This window comes from Denticeps clupeoides, chromosome 14 (assembly GCF_900700375.1).
Source record: "Denticeps clupeoides chromosome 14, fDenClu1.1, whole genome shotgun sequence".
NCBI classification, from domain to species: Eukaryota; Metazoa; Chordata; class Actinopteri; order Clupeiformes; family Denticipitidae; genus Denticeps; species Denticeps clupeoides.
The window spans coordinates 18474103-18497249 of record NC_041720.1 but is presented as its reverse complement, the minus strand read 5'-3'; the positions used below and the strand labels follow the sequence as shown (position 1 = coordinate 18497249).

The window sequence follows — 23147 nt, the reverse complement described above, 5'->3', positions numbered from 1 at the left end:
TCACTTTACAAAGCCATAAGTAAGAACAGAGTGATGGGGTCTACTGACTGTGTGTAGCAGACCAGGTTGAGTAGAGCATGTGCAAATGTTTTTTTCAAATTTTCCCTGAAATAAATGTGCATGACTAATTTCTCTTTTTTTTCAACATAATGTATAATATGATATAACAACAACAACAACAACATTTATTTCTTATATAGCCCAAACTCACATACAGGATGTCTCAATGGGCTTTGACAAGCCCTACAGTTGACACCCCCCACACTTGACCCTTCTGCACACAAGGAAAAACTCCACACAAAGAAAAACTCTAGGAGAGAGAAAAAAAGAATGGAAGAAACCTTGTGAAGGAGTGATACAGAGGGACCCCCTTCCAGGATATAACATTTGTTGTAAATGTAATGCAAATTAGTTTGATTGTCTGTTTGAATTGTAATTAAAAATATTGTAATTTACCACTGAACACCCAAAGAATCAGAGCAGCCACACCATTCTCTAGAACCAAACAGGCTGAGGCTGTTTCATCCTGATATTCTTTGAGAAACAATCTAGAACTGGAGTGACTGGTCCTAATAGGAGATTGGATGCTATGAACTGCCTTTAAATATTTACCATTGGGTCAAGGAAAGAAGAAAAAAATGTCCTGATGAGACCTGGATCCAGCTCTATTAAAGGCGTGTTGTCTTGCACTATTAATGACACTTCTTGTTTTGCTGCCGCCGGTAAGATAACAGGAGGGGTTGAGAGATAGACAGAGAGGGAGGGAACCCCATCCCCATGAGTGAAGTACGGGAGGGTGTGACCAGCCAGCCTGCACCTCTCTTGCCTGTCATTGGCCCCCAACAGAAAATGCAATAGACTTAAAACCAGAGCCCCGAGCGGCAGACAGACAGACGGAGAGGGTGAGAGAGAGTCCCGCTAAGGAGGATGCCATCTTACTCCACCAACATGAGGCTCAAGTTTCCCATCCTGGCCCTGACGCTGGAGATAATCACCATCATCCTGTATGCGGTGTTTGTCGATTACGACGACGGCCATGGCCACGATGATCATGGCAAAAACAGCACGCACAAGGAATCGCCCCTGTCTCTGTATCCCAGTAAGTAACCCAGGGAAAATCCAACCCCTGATGCTGTCACTGTGTCAGCCCTTTCATTTTCAGTGTGTGGTTAAGTTCCAGAGGGACTGGTGTGAGGGTGATGTGACTGTGAGATTGGACGGCATCTGAAGAGAGCTGGTTTTCAGTTACGAAGGACAGAATATTCAAATGAATGGAATTGGGGTTTCTTTTCATTGACTGACAAGAGTTCATTCAATCCATGGCAGACAAGGTGCTGCTTAAATGAACTCTAGGTTTAAAGAGAGAAAGATCTTTTTAGACAACATTTTTTAATATTGATTCATTTAAGGACAATTCACCTAAAATCCAAGAGACATAAAATGTTTGTATTTTCTGTTATGGAGAAAATACAGCTCTAATGGTATGAGCTCTAATGGTATTTCATTTACATTTACATTTTACAGTATTTATTAGATGCCCTTATCCAGAGCAACTTACAATCAGTAGTTACAGGGACAGTCCCCCTGGAGACACTGAGGGTTAAGTGTCTTTCTCAGGGACACGATGGTAGTAAGTGGGATTTGAACCTGAGTCTTTATAGGCGAGTGTGTTACCCACTAGGCTACTACCACCCTTTCTTTCTCTTGCAATAAATGTATAAATGTTCCCCTGGTTTGTTCAGTAATTTGCTGTGAGTACTCAGAAATCATTCAAAATATTCAAAATGATTCCAGGGGCTGATACTTGGGTGGAGCCTGCAGTTTGGGTGGAGGGTGCATGCCTAAACTGGCATCATGCCCACCGCACTCATTTTTCAATGACAGATTACTGGTGCCTTAAACTGGTGCTAATTGATTGTAGCATGTTCTACTGCAGTGGAAATCCACTGCTATGTATGTAAAACTGATGCCTGAAATTTTATGATATTAGTTTTTGTCCATATGAAATGATGTAGATCCCCCCAAGATCTAATTATAATAAACTGGCATACTGTGACCCTATATGTTACTGTGCATAATGAGGTTTAACTGACTACCCATGACATAATGTAAATTAACATGAAAAAATGTTAATGTCCCTGAATTAATGTAACAGCACAGCCAGATTGTGAGAACAATCTGGGGAATTAAAATTATGTTGATGGTTATCTACAAAGAACATTCCAGACTTCCGCAATTACTGCTTCAAAGAAAAGGAAATACTCTGAGGACCTAGAAAAAAAAAGCCAAATTTGTGATTATCATCTAGGGACAAATTTGTGTTGAGGGAGTTACTGTACAGCTCCACTGTGAAAGAATAAAAGGCCATTCTTTAAAAAAAAAAACTTTTAAGATGGTATCAGATGTCTTGTGTGATTCCAATGCACTGAAGCTTGCTCTGTGATGACTGAGTGTTCATTACTCACCACCCAAAGGGAACAACTTGACAGATCAGAGTCAATCAATTTCATCTAAATTCATGACATTGTCTGGATTTGCCACATAATCCACTGGCTTGTCTGTGAAATATTACCTAACTGAGGGTTGTCCCTCAGCATGTCATCACTACTCTTACATAGTGATCAAACAGGAGAGTCGAAAGGGTCAAGGTAGAAAAACATAACCTTCATGACTGGGTTACATCAAACGACCCACTATGGGAATTCAATATCTCTGCTGCTTTTCAAAATTCAGAATTTTGACAGCAAATGTGTGTGTGGAGCAATTTTTGCTTTGTAGAAAACAAATTCACAAACAAACAAGATCAAATCTTTTTTATATCAATGCAGGAAATTTAACAACAGAGATTCCATAATTGCTTCAAAGACTTACATAACGTAATCATGACAAGAGAGGAATTTCTGACTGAAGTGCATCTTCCTGTTTAGGCTGGCTTTCCATTAATGCTCAGTGGACACTGACTAGTTTAGAGTTGAGATTTCCTCTAGGCACAGAGATCTTCCAAGGTGATGATAATAATGTTTGGTAATGATAACATCTCATTTGGGACCTGGACAAACCCTGTGCAGGCACGTTTTTGAAAAATCAACCCTGTCAGGTTTTACTTCCTGAGAAGGTATATTTGGTTCAGATCCACAAACTCCATGCCTTGTCCCAATGCTTATGGCATTGAATTGCAAAGGAAACAGGAAGAACAGGAAAGAGGGAAGCCTGATTGTTCCCTGTGTGCAATCATTTCTAACTGGCTTTTCCAGATGTGCAAAAAAACAGCCAAGAGGATAAGATCTCAGCTGCTTCTGGGTTCTGCTGGCTTCCTCCAGAGTTCTGGAAACTCTGATCCAGCACCACAGGGGTGCAGACAGTCCTGTCTCACGGTCTCACTAGTCCCTGCAGACATCACTTGATTGTAAAATATAGGTCCCTCTACATTCCAGAAAAAGAACGCATATGACACATACATGGCAGGACAAAGATGGAGGACACCTTCTTCCATTTCTTAAATGGACATTGTTGGCACATTTGGCAATTTGGCTTTAACATTGTGACCCAACAGCAGAAATAATGCTAAACATCCTATCTGGGAACTTCTTTCCATGAAGTCCATTATGAAATGCGTCTAATACTGAGTTTAACACAATACAAATTATAAATAAGTATAATCGTTGAAAAATTAATCATTTCCTGGACAATCGCTGTGTACACACATGATTCAATTTACTTCAGGCACATTTTTAGAAAATTTTTGGCTCTCTTGAAATTCTCCTGAAGTTCAAATATTCCTGATTTTTGGTTTCATCTTATCTCTGAGTGAGTATAAGAATGGCTGAGGGTGGATAAATGTACATGAGACAATAATTCAATTCTAATTAGAAATTGTGGCAGATTTATTCATTTGTATGCTTCTTCAAATAAGAGGCATCAACAAAGCAAATGGTCTCCTTCCTTCAGTGTTCCAGGACGTCCATGTGATGATCTTTATTGGCTTTGGCTTCCTGATGACCTTCCTGAAACGCTATGGCTTCAGCAGCGTGGGCATCAACCTGCTCCTGGCCGCCTTTGGCCTGCAGTGGGGTCTCCTGCTCCAGAACGTCTGGCACGTTGACCATGGCAAGATTAAAGTCAGCATTGAAAGGTACATTTTTCATGTGCTCCTAATTAAATATGTTAAAGGTGATGATTAAAATAAAGCAGGTAATGTAACCTGAATGAATATTCTGAGCATAACTGAATGAACTGAATAATGAATAAACTGAGCATAAAAAACAAGGGCCAAAAACACAAAACATGGCTGTTTTATGTGCAATACTATGCAACTCTACAGATTTTATTTAAACTTATTTTATTATTGTTTAATTTTATATTATATATTTATAGTGTCTCTGTGTGTTGTGGCTGTCATTACATAAGCAATTTCCTCTGGGATCAAGTTTTCTGATTCTGATTAGAGGCAAAGTTATTGTAGTTTAAATGTTTTCATTCCTTTTTATTACTGAGTTGTCAGTTTGTTTCATTTCAGTCTAGTTTTAGTTGTGCATAATACATTTTAGTATGATTTTTTCAGGTATAAAAAGCTACATTATGTTTGTTTTTGTTTCACTTGTTCAATAATAATATTAATATTTATAATATTCACATATAAGAAAAAGAATCCAAAAAATCTCCACTCAGACTTGATGTCTTGCGGTGGGGTGATGAAATCCCCGCTGAAAATGGCTGATTTTACTGTCCTGTTGTGTAGACCTGCAGAATAAAATCCGTAGCCATAATCTAACGGCGCTGGTTGTAGTGAGTCTTTATCTTCTAATGACCACTTTCTTATCTTATGGAAAACTTTTTGAAAAATAATCTCCTGTTGTCAGGGGGTCAGTATAAAACTTGTCCCCCTAATATGTCCCAGGCCTGAAAAGTTCGAGCATGTGTTTCAACAATAAATTGAGTTCTGCTAATATTCGTGCTGAGACTCCAAGGTATTATGAAAGCAGAAAAAAGCTTATGTTATAATTCTATTGTCCATCAGCATGATCAACGCTGACTTCAGCACCGCCACTGTTCTGATTTCTTTTGGGGCCGTGCTGGGCAAGACCAGCCCAGTCCAGCTCCTCATCATGACTCTGCTGGAGATCACCGTCTTCTGTATCAACGAACACATAGTGGTTGGGTTACTCAATGTGAGTGTTTGGTATTTCCCGCCTTTTCTCGGTCATTCCTGAACTACTATGACTGAGTGAACAACACTGTACTGTCCCACAAACAGGTGTCTGACGTTGGAGCGTCCATGACCATCCACGCTTTTGGAGCGTACTTCGGTCTGGCCGTCGCTCGCATGCTGTACCGTCCAGGTCTTAAGAATGGCCATGACAATGAGGGATCCGTCTACCATTCCGACTTGTTTGCCATGATCGGTACTTTCAGCAATCTGAAAATTTAACCTTCATGCATTTTTTTTGCTGAATTATGTATTTGAGCTTATTATAAACCATTTGATAACTTTTGAGAACATTGAAGCAGCGCTGTAAAACATTTTATTCCAGGTAATAGTGACCTGAAGGAGGATTTGTTGGTAACTCGCGCCCCCTGATGGTTGTGTGAGGCGACAGCTGTGGTCTAATACATTTACTGAGGCCTTCAATGCATTCGAATGTGTCCATGATTAGACTATGAAATTACTTATCAAATTGATTTCATGCATAATATAATTTCTGTTTCACAGTCCACATGTGTTAGAAGTGACTTGTTTTCTGATGGTTGCAGGAACGGTCTACCTGTGGATGTTCTGGCCCAGCTTCAACTCTGCTATTGCTGAACCCGGGCTGCCCCAACTCACAGCTGTCATCAATACCTACTTCTCCCTGGCGTCCTGTGCTCTGGCAGCCTACGCTACCTCCAGCCTGGTGGAACACAGGGGCAAACTGGACATGGTGAGTCACGGAAAGATGATTGTAATCATGTCTAACAGAGACTGAATGATATCTCCGCCATTTAGGTTCACATTCAGAATGCCACTCTGGCAGGAGGTGTTGCGGTAGGAACCTGTGCAAACATGAGTATTGGGCCGTTTGGAGCCATGCTGATTGGCCTGGTGGCTGGCATCATCTCCACACTTGGTTTCAAGTTCCTAAGTGTAAGTCAAACTGACATGGTGGTAAATTACAAATGAAATAACCACAAAAAAATCCCTTCATAGCCAGTTTGTTAAATTAAAATAAATGAAGGGCAGTAAGGAAAATCCATTGTCCTCTTTTCTCTTATTTTTTGCAGCCCATCCTGGCAGCTAGTCTAGGAATCCAAGACACTTGTGGAGTTCATAACCTGCATGGCATGCCAGGAATTCTGGGAGGACTTGCTGGCATTGTGGCTGTCGCCTTGGGCAAACTAGAAAATTCAGAGTAATATTTTTATTTTTTCTTACTCTTCTACTGAGGATTGTGGTTATATGAGTTGTGCATAATTGTCATCATCATTTTCAGACAGTACTAGCATCTAATTCCCTCTTTGCAGAAATAAATGAATGAATGATATGTCAGTCTCCAGTACAATTTACATTTCACAAAAGTCTCCCATCTTTCCACTGTCCTCAGAACTACAGCAACCCTCCAGGCTGCAGGCCTGGCATCAACTCTTGGATTTGCCTTGGTCGGAGGTTCCATCACTGGTGGGTAGATTCAGCATTGACTCTGTTGTATTACTGTTTGCTGAATTTAAATATTTAAATCTTTTTAATTCTGTGTTTATTATGTGGATTTGTTTTCTTGTCTTTGATGTTAGCAGTGTTGGGAAGACATTACAAAAGACCCTATTTCAAATCTAATAGTAGTGTAACTATTTCAATTACTATATGAAGTAATGTAATGAACTACACATGATTACTTTTGCAAATTATTCTTAACTTAATTATTCTTACACCAGTACTACTGTCAAACATGAATAAGCATCCTTCTATTTTATCATTTTAAATAAGATAAAATAATAACAGCCACCAGAAGGTCAGGCCTCATTTTACTGTAAGATCATACAGTTATAAACCATTACTAAATCAAATATTTAACATTCAAGAGCATAATAACGTGAGGAACTATATCCGTCCCAGTAACAATGTCCACTTCACAGGGATTTTTATAGGCACCAAGTGCTGATTGGCTGACACAAATACCACTCCCATGATTCCCGCTACAGTACTATTATTAAACATATAGGCAGAGTTTTGGACACAATTCAATTCCAACTTTATAGACCCGGATCTGTAACAGATTTTTTCTGTCTAATTACCGTAAATTATGGAAAACGTCTAATGTAGCTTGTTACTCCCCAACACTGTGTGTTACAACTTTGCTGAATATTTATGTATTCAATTAGGTCTTATTATGAAGATCCCAATCTGGAGTCAACCCCCTGATCAGAACTGCTATGACGACTCAGTCTTCTGGGAGGTAGGCCTGGTGATTTTGACACACTGTCCCCCCTCCTAAAAATGTTTTTGCCTTTTATTTGTTCTGCAATGTCTTTTTTACACTTAGAATGTAATGTGCACAGGATGTACTTGAATATTTTTACATGAGGGTCACTTCTTCTGTATACCAAAACTTGCCATTATCATACGGTGAACTCTGTGCAGGTCCCGGAGGAAGAGGAAGAAAAGGAAGAGAGTCTGACTCATGGAGATCACTCCAAAAACAAGACAGATGCTTAAATAAAAATGTCCAAGGCACAGGGGGCATCACAGGCTTTGTGAGAGCAGTGAATGGATGACCAAGTATACATCTGAACCAATATTAATCCTGTTCTCTCAAATTGCTTCCCACATTTTAAGGGAATCTACTAATGGAGTGACAACATTGTGTATTTACTCAGGCAACTATCATGTTACTGTAAATACATTTCAAATATTCTCCTGTTGCCATTCCACCAAAATTCAGAAATTCACAAACCTTTCTTCTCTCCTGATATATTTTTATGAGTTATATTTGTACATTGTGTATATCAAAGACCATAGTCTGGTTGTGCTCATCCTTGAATTTCTTTGTATTTTGGCACAAAATTATGATATTGTGGTTTTAATAACCTGAGCCACAAACTAAACTATCCAATATATGTCATATAACGTCATGTTCCGGCTGAACATTTCCATTCTAACACTAAGATTATTAGACCCAACCATTCATATACAGTACAGCATAATTCTGTAGCGGAGCAGGTCACACCAGCTACATGCTTCCTTTAATACCTGTATGGAGTAGAAAGAAATTAGAAATACTTGGCAATGTTTGTAGCCAAAAATTAACCTCCAGCACCTTTGTGGAAGCTGATACTGACTAGCAGTAATGAACAGGCACCTTGTCACAGTGTGAATGTGACTGGCAGCTGGACCAGGTGGTGACACTGCTGTAACTTCCCTGACATGAACAAAGAGCAAGACAATGAGCAAAGACAACAGACTAAAGATAGGGTTAGTGAAAGTGTTTATTTCTCAATTACGTGCCTGAATGGTAATTTTCTTTCACAATTGTCTGCTTTCAGATATTAGATGTAACTCTTAAGTTGACCTGACACCAGCTCATTCTGTGGGTTCATAATGAATAAAGTTAGAATATGTTCCTCTGTGAATCGGGTCCCAGATTAGTGCTCTTCTCTTGCCATTTTAGAGAATGACTAGAATCTTGTCATGTTTAAGTAACAAAAAAAATTACTTCAATTGTATTTAAATAGTAATTTGATTATGAATAAATGTCCTTTTTCAACAACTTTCAAAATTGTGCTTATCCTTATTTAAAATATGTTCATTATAGTCTCAATGATTTTCTTTCTTAATTTAACAGTTTTATGTGTACACACACACACACACACACATACAGTACAGGCCAAATGTTTGGACACACCTGGAGTCACACTGAAGGCATCAAAACTATGAATGAACACATGTGGAGTTATGTACTTAACACAAAAAAGGTGAAATATCTGAAAACATTTTTTATATTCTAGTTTCTAGTTTCCCACTTTTTGGGAATTATTAATAATTGAAGGCACAACCAGCATGGCTACCACAGCATCCTGCAGCAACATGCCATCCCATCCAGTTTGCGTTTAGTTGGACGATCGCTTATTTTTCAACAGGACAATGACCCCAAACACACATCCAGGCTGTGTAAGGGCTATTTGACCAAGAAGGAGAGTGCTGCGGCAGATGACCTTCACTCCACAGTCACCTAAACTGAACCCAATCGAGATGGTTTGGGGTGAGCTGGACCGCAGAGTGAAGGCAAAGGGGCCAACAAGTGCTAAACATCTCTGGGAACTCCTTCAAGACTGTTGGAGAACCATTTAAGGTGATGACGTTTTGAATAAACTAGAATATAAAACATGTTTTCAGTAATTTCACCTTTTTTTTTATTAGTACATAACTTCACATGTGTTTATTCATAGTTTTGATGCCTTCAGTGAGAATCTACCACCGTAAATGGTCATGAAAATATAGAAAAAACATTGAATGAGAAGGTGTGTCCAAACTTTTGGCCTGTACTGTATATATAGATAATTATTGTACATTACAGCACAAAAGCAAAGTCCTCAATCTGGCCACACGATAGCATGGTAGTTAGCACAGTGGCCTCACACCTCCAAGGTTGTGAGTTTGAATCATGGCTTGAACCTTGTGTTGGTTTGTACACACTCCCCATGCTGCCATGGATTTCCACCGCCATCCAAAGGCCTCCACAGTAAGTAAATTGCCGACTGAATTGTTCAGGTGTGAATGAAGGGTGTGTGTGCCCTGAAGTGGCCTGGGTGAGTCCCCACCCTGTGCTCAGTGTCCCGGGATGGACTCCGACAGCCATGATTGGAGTACCAGGACTCAGAAATTATGGGAAGGAAGTGAGTGAGATAGTGAAGTCTGTTTAATTTGGTGGACATGATCAATCAATGATGAAAAAATTACTTTTATAATTCTAAACCTAACCCTACTCAGTCACCTATCTGGGTAGCCAGAAGACGGATGTCTTCTTTCGGCCAAGCCACTCACAAGATGGCGGCGTGGCTTACGCACGACACTGTCGGTCATGAGGCGTCTGTTGCGTCGAAGCTCTGGGTTTTGCTCAAACCGGAATTAACCTCTGACTTTACGAAAGCAGTGCATTGTGGGGGGAAACATGGCTTCGCTCTGTTATTGTTGCTGTTGAGCGTCATTTTTTATTTTCATTAGATGTCTGGTAGCTCATGTGACTAAGAATTAGTTTTGCAGTTATTTGTAGATACGAAATAATAAGCGGACTTACAGCTTCTGCAATGGTAAGGGCCGAAGCTTAGTTTTGGGTACCGTTAGCCTGTCGGCTAAAACATGGAAACAGGGAGGATGTTGCACAGTTCATTAGAGCAGTACAGCTCCTGTCTGTTTTATAATGCACCGTTAACATTATGCAGATATTGCAGTGTATTGCGAGGTGCGATAGTTTCATGTTGAGCTGCATTCAGCTAGCATAAATCTTCATGAAATTAATTGGTCACGTATTTAAGCGCTATAATAACTGTGGTACATTTTAATGAAGTAATTGGAGAGTTGGTGCTGAACGCTGCTCCGTGTCATTTCTTTCATTACCAGTCAGCGAAAGGGGAGTCCGAGTCCAAGTCCAGAAGAAGCGAGTCAAGTTCCCGCACAGAGCAGAGCAGACGATCGCCGAGTCGGGGTGTGTTTTCTGCGTTTCAGGAATTTACTCAAATACGCCTTTACATTTTCAATTTATAATCAAAATGGAAAGGTTTGTGAATCGGATCCAAAAATAAATGAAAAATGTCTTAATTTTAGCCTACGACGCTACGAAACTACGAAATGGAAAAACGGACCGCAGGACCGAATTCGATTTAAATATGTAATTGCTCGGGCATATGTGACACGGAAGTTTTTTCCTGCTATTCACAACAACTTTACCTGTAGCGGTCGTTGTCGTCACGATCCATCTCCGTGCAGACAACAAAAGATCTGGACATGTACAGTTACGTGTTGTTCAGGGGAACAAAACGACTAACTCTGAAAGAAGAAGGCATGACTACTGAAAACATAAGCAGGGTCTTCCATGTAGCCCATGTATTTTCATTTAAAACAACATGAACACATCGGAATGAGAAGAAGTGAAGTGATGGCAGCTTAAGTGGCAGCTTAAGACCTTTAGAGAATATTTAGATTAATTTGTAACTTTCATATTGTGTGATTTATGTATAGAAACTACAACAGAGTGGAAAAAAAGATTGTATTCATAGTTATGGGAAGGAAGTGAGTGAGATAGTGAACCAGAACTGATCACTTCATCGATTGTAACATGGAAGCACGTTGTAAGTCGCTCTTGAAAAGGGCTCTTGCCAAATGCCTTAAATGTAAATGTAACCATCACCCTTGGTGAGCAGTGGGCAGCCATGACAGGTGCCCAGGCAGCAGTCTGTGGGGACGGTACTTTGCTCAGTGGCACCTTGGTGGATTGCGATTCGAACCGGCAACCTTCTGATTACAGGGCCGCTTCTTTAACCTCTAGGCCAGTAGTGGAAGCAGAAGAAGAACCCACATTAGTAGTGATATCCTTATGACCAGCCTGATCAGGATGAGTGAATTTGTGATCGTACAGACCGAGTTCTAAATCGGCTCTAAAACCACGCAGTGTATACCCAGTGGTAAATCTGCTAAAACTGTAACTAGTTTTCCAGGTCACATAAACTTGAGCAATTAAATATTTAAATCAAATCCTGTCCTAGTTTTGTAGTTTTGATCCAAAACCAGACTTTTTTTTTATTAGCAGTTTAAAAATAGGAAGAATAAATAATACACAGCTTTAATAAGACTGACTTCATGTTTTGGGGGGTTGTTGGGCTGAGTTTAGGAATTTGGGCATTTAATCAGAATGACTTTAGAGTTTCAGGGGTTTGGTCAGGTTCAGTTTAGGATTTCAGGGATTTAATCAGAATAACTTTAGAGTTTCAGGAATTTGGTCAAGTTGACTTTGAGTAAAAAGTTTGATTTTAGAATAAGTGTATTTTGTCATCTTTACTTTGTTATAATAGCGTTATGTTAAAGTGCATTGTTCCTATGTAATTCATTGCTCAGTTTTTGGATGTTAAAAGAAATGATGTGTTGTACTGGATTGTGATAGACACATTGCATTTTGAGCTGAGGATACTGGAAAAAATAAAAGCTGTGGAAATGTTGACAAATTCCCCATTGTTCTCCAGGTAGAGAAAAAAAGCGAAAACATAGCCGAAGCAGGTCGTCTTCATCCTCATCCAGTTCATCATCCTCCTCATCCTCCTCATCATCTTCATCCTCCTCATCATCTTCATCCTCATCATCATCTCGTTCATCCTCCAGCAGCAGAAGTAGTTCCAGTAACAGTGGTGAGTTGTACAGTCCCTGTGTGTGTGTGTGTGTGTGTGTGTGTGTGTGTGTTTATTGTTAGATATTGTTCTTACAGAACATTAATAGCATATGAATTGTTTTTCAGCTTAATGCTACTTATTTGAACATTTAAACATATGTTTGTCTTTAGATTCCCACAGCAAGTCAAGGAAAACTTCAAAGAAAACGAAAAAGGAGAAACAGCATAAAAAAGTGACCTTTCTCTTCTTATATACTGTTTGTCATTGATGTCTCGTTTTCTACTCTATATCCCACACATCCTGTACTTTATTCAGTAATTATTCTTACAGGATTATGAACATTTTGTATGTTATTTTGGAAGTTATTGAGGCTTTGTTTGATACAGAAAGGAAAAAAAGAGAAGCAGAAGAAAAGGAAGAAGAACAAGCGACTCAAAGGAGATGATGAGGGTTCTGGGCCTGTCCAAATATCCAAGGTGTTACTTAATCTTGAGTGTCCACCCTAACCCTGTTTCATATGAAATATTAGTTTTTCTGGAACTTCATTAATCATTTACAGCATAACTGCATTTTTATTGTTCTTTCAGATCTTAATAGCTATTTTTTATTACAGTATCTGAAAGGCAGAAAGAGAGGTGGCAAGTACAGCATGATCTCAGGGAAGAAGATCAAAATGAAAGTGAAGAAGTCAAAGAAAGACAAGCAGGTGGTTGTTTTATGTTTGCATTGAGGAAATAGCACAGTGAATGTTCAATTTATATGTCTTATGAAAGAGGTCCTGCAGCTCACCATATATTTTTCTCCTTGCAGATGGACAAAAACCGTGCAGAACTTCTAGAGTTTCTCAATTCCACATACTGATTGTTGTGCTCTGTAGATTCCTGTGTCTTTTCGGATGGAAGAATTCTCCTTCTGTTAGTGAACAGGTCCCTGTTTTCTAGAATCATTTGTACATGGGGACAGAGAAATCTTACCAGATTCTGCCTCTGTAATCCTTTTAATACATTTAAAGCTTTCTGGAAAATGTCCCCAGAATCGTACTCAGGGAGAGACCAGCTTCCGTTAACATATTTGTGATCAGTGATCATATTGTAATGTTTGAGTTATTACTTCATAAATGTTATATATTGCATCTTACTTGTAACTTGTGTTACAACATTATTCAATTTTTACCACAGCACATGGTGTTACTCAGTAAGTTGTTACAGAAACACAAACTCATCCAATGTTAATGCATGACAATAATAACATGCGAGCTCCAAAATAATTGAAGTATTGTTACATTATTTGACAGAATAATGTTCCATAATGCATCACCCTGTATGTTGATTGATCCTGTTGGTAATCATATAAAATTTCTGCAACATTTGATTCCTCATTTTCTGTAATATGTCCTGTTTGTTGTGTTCTTTACAACAGACTCCTCTATATTCAGTAGTTTTTGTAAGTTTAAAGTGTTATTGGCCATCAGCAGTCAGCTCAGTAGTGCAGTTTGTTTGCTTTATTGTGTTTTATGTTATATTGGGTTAAAACTATGCAGGTAATTTTGTGGATATGTCCCCAATTTCTGATGGAGATGGAAATAGGATGGAATATGTTGAAATTTGAAATAATAAACCATCTGTCACTCTGAGTCAGCTGATTTATTTATTGCTGGCAGAATATTTCTGAACCTATTCTGGCAGTTCATTGTAAACACCTTCTCCAGGTTACTTATAGCTGAGTTCTTGGCAGTTTCAGTTTGACCATTTATTCAACTAAGGAGCAGTTTGTATTCAGTAGCCTTTTTGGTCTCATTTATGACCCCTTTCTATATCATCCATGACCTTCAAAAATCAGTTATCTTCGAAAAGTTCTATTGCAAATCCACGAAGCACACAGCAATTATGAAATATGAGCCAATAAGAAAAAGCAACTGATCTTAAAACAAATAATAAAGATGGGTAAAACTATACACACTTTCTTACAGATAGTCAGTAGGTCCCACTAGAGTCATCAGATCAGCTCACCTAGGCATGAACTCCACTAGACCTCAGAAGTGATCCAGGCTGTCAGTAATTATTTTCAGTCCTGTAAGTCTATTAAGGAGCTCAGTTGAACAGACCTGGAGAATTTGGAGGGCAAGGCAACATTTAAAACTCAAACTGCTATTTGCTTTGTGGCAAGGCGGATTATGCAGTTTCCTCCTTCTTCCCATGGTCTGTGTCCTGGTGCTGTGTCTTCCTTATATGCATACACACCCAGTCATCCACATGATGTTAATGAAAACATGATTCATCCATCACACCAGGACACCACAACCCTGTCAACTATTAACAGGCCACATAACCACTCCATGCCAGGAACGTCCCACAGGTGATCTGACCCAGTTTCATCCAACTTTGCTGCTTCCAACATCTGACTGTTGACTATCCACCACCAGGACCGGTGCCACTGCTACCAGATCATCAATCCTATTCATCTTTTAATGTATACTAACAAAAAAGTACCACATGAAGATGATCTCTATTTTTGAACATGTGTGAGTGTGTATATTTCACTTTTTTGATAATATGAATGGTGCTTCATTTCTTCAAGGGGATGTGCTTGCTAAATTTCTAGTGGCATTTTTATCCCACAGTATTATTCCTATGCTACATGACTATTAGAAAAGTAGTTACAGTAAAACGAATCACAAAAATATTGTGAAAAAACACTCCAGAGCCACATGTGTCATGACATTAGTACAGAATTGTAGACTCTTCCTTTTCTGTCTAACGTAACTACATTACATAACTACAGTTATTGTAATAAATCACTAAATGTATGAAATGTGCGTACCAAAATAACCAACATAATCCTGTGGGATTACAGGAGTTAAGTGTTATAGTTGTGCCTTTTTTTAATCTCTTTATAAATCTCCGATACGTTAAAGGCTAGGGTTGGCTTTTATATGCAGTTGTTCACTGTGGAAGGGTGAGCTCCCGAAAAACCCATCCATGTCACCACACAGTGACAAACAGGGGCAGAAAGGGAGGGCTCGATTATGACCTATCAGTGTCCTAAACTTCTCTCCATTCTTCTTCTCCATGTCTCCACGTCTCTATGCCTCAACCTGCATGTCCATTGATGCCTTGGTGTCGGAAGTCAGGCATGCTCCAGACTCGGGGTGTCCTCTCCGTCAGCTGGCCCTTCTCCACATCCTCGGACACGGTCTTGACCTCAGCTTCATATGCCTCGTGGGACCCCGCTACGGCACTGCCGTTGGCAGTCAGGCCCACTGTGCTGCCAAAGGGGTTGATGCGCACACGGGACTTGAGGTTGAGCAGCGACATGCTGACGGCGCGCTTGTTGTTCCACTGGCGAGAGAGACGCTGCGCCTCAGCCTCCTCCCGAAACCTCTCCAGCGACTCCAGCAGCACAGAGCGGAACAGGCCCGACACTTCCTGCACCTCTGGCTCATTCTCCATCAGAACCTGACGGAACCTGTGAAGAGAGAGCAGGAGAGATGGGGCTTCCTGAAGTCTGATTTGCTGGAAGAAGCCATGCGAACTACACACAGTCCCAGCCCATTAAATGATGTCCCAGTTTGATTCTACTGGGATTTCTGATCCAGTGATCCATGTACCACACTCTGCAGGGAGGAGCCTGACAGGAAAAGAGCAGCTCTCTGCTCCACACGAGCAGTGTGTGAAGTATATGAACATGTTCAAATGTCCATTCACACCCTGTTTGTGTGTCAAACATTTTGTTCATGAAATGGTGGTCACATTGATGCATGATCGAGACAGATAAGAGACAAATCAATCAGCACACCTCCACATCACCCGCATTCTTTTCATTTACAACCTGTTCCAACTGCTGTTCAAAATAGGTAAATCAATATTACACTATTCCCACCATAAGCAACATCCATATGCAACATAACAGTCTGTAATGAATTGAATACAAAGAGCAGACATTATCAAAAATCTGCCACAGCAGTTCAACACACACACAAACATGTATTCCCATAATACCAAATTTCTACTCCATTGTACGAATTCAGAGCTGGGAAGAATCCACCTTGTTTATCCCCTGATGACATCACTGTGGCGGCTGTTGAGAGCTCAGCTCATCAACATGTCAGTTGTTAACAGTGTGGCTGCCGGATGGGAGGCCAAAGCCACTTATTACCCCCAAGCCGACACTGGTTCCATCTTCTCCTTATCTCCACATGTTTATCCTCTACGCTTCTCAACCCACCATGCCTGCTTCCAAAACTGAGTTTTATAAAGCTAATAACAGCAAACACAGCAAAACACTTATCATGATCATATTTCATTATTATTTTTCATTCACTCTTACTTGGGGGACATTGTGTGTTTTCGGTTGATCGGCATCAATTGATAAGTCACCACTGCATTCTCATTCTCGAGACAAGTGACGATGTGGTCTAAACTCACCCCAACTACGTATATGTCCTCATGGGTAAAGGATGTTGTCATGTGGCTAATATGCTTGTTCCCAATGGATCTTTCCCCCCACGAGATTAAAGTGCACTTTTCAATTAGCACCTCATCAACAGTCCACAGGGACAGCCCCAGCTCTGGACTTAAAACAAATGAGATAAGGCCATCACCTAGATACCCTAAGAGCCTTGTTTCTACCTGGATTACGCTAGAAGGGACCTTCAAGTACAATTGTTGCTGAGCAATGCTACATTCAAGGCATTCAAATTAAATTTCGACTCAAAAGAACTGAATAATTTTTTTTTTGCATCATGGACAAAGTGACAAAAACCTCACAGGTCATTTAAGATCAAAGCAGTGGTTTGCATATGCTTGCAAAGCATATGTCTTTTTAAAAAGGAAAAGCATGAGAGTTTCTCAATAATTATTTTGATGCATTGAAATTTTAATCTGTTAGTATAAATATCATTTTAACCCAGAACATCCCTGTCATTGCCAATTACAGATTTAAATCAAATCCCATATGTCCTCACCTGAGGATGACAGAACCACAGTAGGACGGTGGCACCTTGGCACAGAGGTCCTCCAGGGCCAGGCGCTCCCCGGCGGGGACGTCGTAGGACGTGCGGGGGCTGCTGACGAGCCAGCTGTAGTCTACGCCCGTCTGCAGCCGCCGGTACTGGCTGTCACGCTCACGCTGCAGCCGCTCCGCCTCCTTCAGCTGCCAGCTCAGCTCAAGCATCAGCGTGTCCGTCACCACCTCCGCCGGGTCCCGGCGTGGGCTACGATACTGTGGCTCGCTCCAGCCAAACCATGAGGCCATAGTCCCCTCAGACCCTGTACACACCTCTGGACCTGTGACCTGGGAGAAGAGAAGGGGCCTGAGGAAAAAGGCTCAGCTAGCAAGAAACCTCAGAGGCCTTGAAACGGACTTTATAGGGCAGAATAAGGACAGTCTCAAGATTACTTCTCATTTCCTCCCTCTCTACAGACTTTACTTCCATTTGATCACAATCACGACTCTCCACAGAGGCAGGGGCCTTCTGCACATCAAAATAAACTCCATCCACCATCCTTAATTAGGATCAGCAATTACAATATACATTTATATCAACTCACGCGTAAATATGGCAGCAGCAGCAGCAGCAGCAGGCAGGGATGCAGCTTCTCTGCTCCTCACCGTCTGCCTCCGCTTCCTCCTGCTCCCTTCCGCCCCGCCCACGCGGTGCACTGTAACCATAGCAACACGCTGACAAACGATAAAACCCTGTTGCCAAGCCTGCATATTTCACTACCAATGACTTGATTTCTAATCTGAATCATGAATGATATTAAATGTAAAATGTTTATAGTCTATATGTAATATTTAAATAAAATCCAGATGAAATCTATCAGATTTAGCCGTTGTGTGTTTGTCACTTATTTTGGTTGCTTTATTTCATGAGATCTGGCAACACCGAATGGAGATTAACAGGTCTCTTTCATCGCATGCAAAGTTGCATTTTAAATGTCACAGATCTGAATGTGATCACATGTCTGTATGCATTTAATCAACAATTTTGCAAAATAGAGATATATATCTACAGATATATAGTCTTTTATAGTAGGATTGGTGTGTTTACCAATCTGAGGACTGACGAAGACAGATGGACAGGAAGGGTTCTTGCCTTAACCTAAATCCCCTTTAATCTCTGAGCAGCGTCACGTCACAGGCCGAGGTCACCTATCTTGCACTGGTTGGATAATTCCAGGGCCATGAAAAATCCTGAGCTGTACACATCTACAGACGCTTCATTACTGCCACATTCGAAATATCATTCAAAATCAGAATCTGTCTGGATCAGTAGCCCTGCAGACAGACCCGTCTACAGTTTTCAACACAACTGTTATTATCTTATTACTGTTATACTGAACATGCTGAATAATTTAGCCGCATCTCTTATGGTTACTTTGTTTTGGAGCAGTAAGACTATTTCATCTTCAGTCTTCAGTTACAAAAGACAAAAGAAATCCTGTGAATTGTTGCTTAATTAACATATCTATTTTAATATAAGTGAATATGATACAAACAGGATATCATCTATATAATTTCAGGAGGAATTTGAACAGAATATTTTTGCTTTGTTGTGTATAATGTATAATTTTCATGAGACAGTATTCTTCTCGCTGTTCTGTATTTCAGCCCCTAGATGGAGTCATTTCACCAAGGAGGAAATCCATGACAACTGGAGCATTATACAGTGTGTACAGTGTGTAGAGTCAGCATTTACCCTCCTGTTTGAAGGTCCCAGTCCCTGGTGGAAGTGTGGATGTGGGGATTTAAGAGTCTCTGGTTTGTGTTTCAGCCCGTTTCTCCTCACACACAGAGAGTCGGCAGTGTCACGTCACATGACTGTGATTCTGTTGGTGTGTGTGTTCACACACAGCATGCGCTGAGTCAGACTCACGTCGTCCTCTACCAGTTGCTGACCACACACACACACACACACACACACACACACCTCCAGAATTACCTCCAGCATTAATGGATCTCAGTCAGATGGTTTAACTGTTAGATGATGCTGTGTCACTTGCGTACAATAGGAGGGAACAGGTGACAGGGTGACTTTCTTCTAAAGAGTGACGTTCACTTGGCAACATTGGATTGGTAAATGACCAGACTGAACGTGGCATTGCAGGTACGGCAGGTTCCTGTGAAGGAACAGGAGGGATACTGTCACACACATCACAGAAAAGCACACAAAAAAGGGAAAAGATTAAATTAAAAACCTAAAATGGCCGGATTCTGGTTCACATCAAAACATTATCATACTAAAGAAATAATAACACACACCAACAGCCTTCAACACCCTCACTCTGTGCGTACGTGTGTGTGTGTGTGTGTGTGTGTCTGTGTGTGTGCGTGTGTGTGTAGATTGTTTTAATTATTTTTTTTGGTAACCCTCCCCTCCATGTTCTTCTGCACATGAGACGACCGGATGTCTTGCACACGGGACACAGTGACAGCGTATTGTGTGTCACATCAGCATGACTCAGCGCTGTGTTCCCTCTGGAGTGTCTGACTCTGTGCTGGTGGTGTGTCAGATGTAACAGAATATAACATGAGGTTCCACCCCTGTCACCAGGATGTGTGGTGGACAGTTGGTCTGTTTTGGTACGTGTGACTGTGTGTGTATTTGTTGAAAAGGTGAAAGGAGAGAATGGGATTTGCTGACATCTTCTTTTTCACCAACCTTTGCTCAAGTCCCTGTTTTAGAGGTCCAGCCTCTGAGCTTGTTGCAAATACCATGGTACTGTACCACAAGCACACACACACACACACATACACACACGCTGTGAGCAGTGTTTGTGTTATTTATTCATCCATCCATTCCTAAATGAGGATTTAAGGTCTAATAAACCTTTACCGGCAGCCGGAGGAATGTTACTGTAATAATAATGCATGTATTTCTTAAGTCACCATCTGTTCTTTTCATTCCTGTTGGAATGTGCTGGTGCCACTTGCCTGGGGACATAAATTCTTCCACCTATTTTGTTGTTTAACTTCATTTCTGTGTAAATGTGTTTAATTACTGTTGATGGCTGACATTTACATGGTCTAAGTTAATTCAGCATATTCTACTCACATTCATATATATGAATTCAACTTCCAATAGGAAATAAAAGACAATTTGAGGTTTCTTTGCAGGAGAGCAGATGCAATGTTTTGCAGCCTGACCCTCCACACAGGTCATTTTACATCAGCACCCTGCTTTTTATTAAAATGAAGAGCAGTTTCAGTCTTTTCCTTGAATGAATAGCTGTTCAGTTCTCTGTTTATCGGTCTCCCAGAACGCCAGCCTCTAGTCAGAATCTTGCTCTGTCATCATTTTCGGCCCGGCCTGACCTTATCTGATTTGTTCACTCAGGCTGTAAAGCATAAGACAATGTTGTTGTTTGAGGGTTGTTCTCATGTCTCATAATCACTGTAAGTCTCTTGTTTCCGAGGAGGAAAAGAATAAGGAGCTTTTGTTGCTAAGACGGCTACTTCTCACTTGAAATCTTTTGTCTTGAACTGAGCTATAAACAAGGTCACCTGGTGTAATTCATTTCAAACACACACATGCGTGCACACCCAGGCCACTGAGGCCTTGGAAATACTCTGCTGAGGGAGTTTGGCCCGATAAATGCTCCCCTGATCTCAGAACGTTGTCAACTCTACGATTATAGAGGTCAAAAATATTTCAAAATGATTTAGTACGTGTGTAATGAGTATTTTGTCCACATCATCCTCTTCATGCATGTTGTCTTACTCCAAGCTGTATAGGCTCGAAAGCCTACTACCAATTAAGCATATTAGGTGATGTGCATCTCTTTAATGAGAAGGGGTGTGGTCTAATGACATCAACACCCTATATCAGGTGTGCATAACTATTAGGCAACTTCCTTTCCTTTGGCAAAATGGGTCAAAAGAAGGACTTGACAGGCTCAGAAAAGTCAAAAATAGTGAGATATCTTGCTGAGGGATGCAGCACCCTTAAAATTGCAAAGCTTCTGATGCGTGATCATCGAACAATCAAGCGTTTCATTCAAAATAGTCAACAGGGTCGCAAGAAGCGTGTGGAAAAACCAAGGCGCAAAATAACTGCCCATGAACTGAGAAAAGTCAAGCGTGCAGCTGCCAAGATGTCACTTGCCACCAGTTTGGCCATATTTCAGAGCTGCAACATCACTGGAGTGCCCAAAAGCACAAGGTGTGCAATACTCAGAGACATGGCCAAGGTAAGAAAGGCTGAAAGACGACCACCACTGAACAAGACACACCGGCTGAAAGACGACCACCACTGAACAAGACACACAAGCTGAAACATCAAGACTGGGCCAAGAAATATCTCAAGACTGATTTTTCTAAGGTTTTATGGACTGATGAAATGAGAGTGAGTCTTGATGGGCCAGATGGATGGGCCCGTGGCTGGATTGGTAAAGGTCAGAGAGTTCCAGTCCGACAAGGTGGAGGTGGAGTACTGGTTTGGGCTGGTATCATCAAAGATGAGCTTGTGGGGCCTTTTCGGGTTGAGGATGGAGTCAAGCTCAACTCTGTCCTACTGCCAGTTTCTGGAAGACACCTTCAAGCAGTGGTACAGGAAGAAGTCTGCATCCTTCAAGAAAAACATGCAGGACAATGCTCCATCACACGCGTCCAAGTACTCCACAGCGTGGCTGGCAAGAAAGGGTATAAAAGAAGAACTAATGACATGGCCTCCTTGTTCATCTGATCTGAACCCCATTGAGAACCTGTGGTCCATCATCAAATGTGAGATTTACAAGGAGGGAAAACAGTACACCTCTCTGAACAGTGTCTGGGAGGCTGTGGTTGCTGCTGCACGCAATGTTGATGGTGAACAGATCAAAACACTGACAGAATCCATGGATGGCAGGCTTTTGAGTGTCCTTGCAAAGAAAGGTGGCTATATTGGTCGCTGATTTGTTTTTGAATGTCAGAAATGTATATTTGTGAATGTGGAGATGTTATATTGGTTTCACTGGTAAAAATAAATAGTTGAAATGGGTATATATTTGTTTTTTGTTAAGTTGCCTAATAATTATGCACAGTAATAGTCACCTGCACACACAGATATCCCCCCTAAAATAGCTAAAAATAAAAACAAACTAAAAACTACTTCCAAAAACATTCAGCTTTGATATTAATGAGTTTTTGGGTTCATTGAGAACATGGTTGTTGTTCAATAATACAATTATTCATCAAAAATACAACTTGCCTAATAATTCTGCACTCCCTGTATTGTGCATCTTGTAGTAAATATATAGGCTCCATCTGCTGAAGGAGTTGTATGTATTAGCTGCCGTCTGACCACTAACCAGTTTAAGTGAAGTGAAGTACCACAGTACAGCACCCAGTACACACAGTGAAATGTGTCCTCTGCATTTAACCATCACCCTTGGTGTGCAGTGGGCGGAGCAGTTTGTGGGGACGGTGCTGTGCTCAGTGGCTGCTTCCTTACCCGCTAGGAAACCACTGACCCAGGTTGAAACCCCACCTTCTAAGACTAGAAGATGCTACGTCACATCAGCATTCATAATGTTCTGGCTGATGATGTGTACTTTATTTAATGGTGTTAAATGGATGATCTGAATATGTAATAAAATATTTATTTCCTTCTGATAAACATTATATATACTAAGAGTGTTTGGAAATGTTGGCCACACAGTGGTGCAACGATTGGTGATGTTGCCTCACACCCCCTCATTTCCATAAGCAATCTGTTAAATATGATCATGAATAAAAAACAATAGGCCTGTCCTCTATTTGTGTCAGTAACAGGGTCACCACAGGGCCAAGCACTGATATAAAAAGGGATCTCCCTAAAT

General features: G+C 40.7%; 3 protein-coding genes across 3 annotated transcripts; 2 read left to right on the top strand and 1 right to left on the bottom strand.

The window, feature by feature from the left end:
* The first annotated feature begins 865 nt into the window (after window positions 1-865).
* On the top strand, window positions 866-8739 carry rhag (Rh associated glycoprotein). Its single transcript, XM_029002202.1, has 10 exons — window positions 866-1099; window positions 3949-4132; window positions 5018-5168; window positions 5255-5402; window positions 5752-5918; window positions 5984-6121; window positions 6259-6386; window positions 6579-6652; window positions 7354-7427; window positions 7613-8739. The coding sequence occupies exons 1-10, from the start codon at window positions 928-930 to the stop codon at window positions 7685-7687; spliced, it is 1311 nt and encodes a 436-aa protein (XP_028858035.1). The 5' UTR covers window positions 866-927; the 3' UTR covers window positions 7688-8739.
* Window positions 8740-10107: 1368 nt separating this feature from the next.
* LOC114763827 (suppressor protein SRP40) lies at window positions 10108-13719 on the top strand. The gene is made up of 7 exons (XM_028953616.1): window positions 10108-10278; window positions 10589-10673; window positions 12205-12366; window positions 12519-12580; window positions 12735-12824; window positions 12962-13054; window positions 13159-13719. Exons 1-7 carry the CDS (start codon window positions 10276-10278, stop codon window positions 13207-13209), a joined length of 546 nt encoding a protein of 181 aa, XP_028809449.1. The 5' UTR covers window positions 10108-10275; the 3' UTR covers window positions 13210-13719.
* On the bottom strand, window positions 13037-18003 carry rd3 (retinal degeneration 3, GUCY2D regulator). Its single transcript, XM_028953615.1, has 3 exons — window positions 17898-18003; window positions 17312-17640; window positions 13037-15813 (listed from the first exon to the last, which is right to left on the bottom strand). Exons 2-3 carry the CDS (start codon window positions 17599-17601, stop codon window positions 15438-15440), a joined length of 666 nt encoding a protein of 221 aa, XP_028809448.1. The 5' UTR covers window positions 17602-17640; window positions 17898-18003; the 3' UTR covers window positions 13037-15437.
* Between the last annotated feature and the right edge of the window lie 5144 nt (window positions 18004-23147).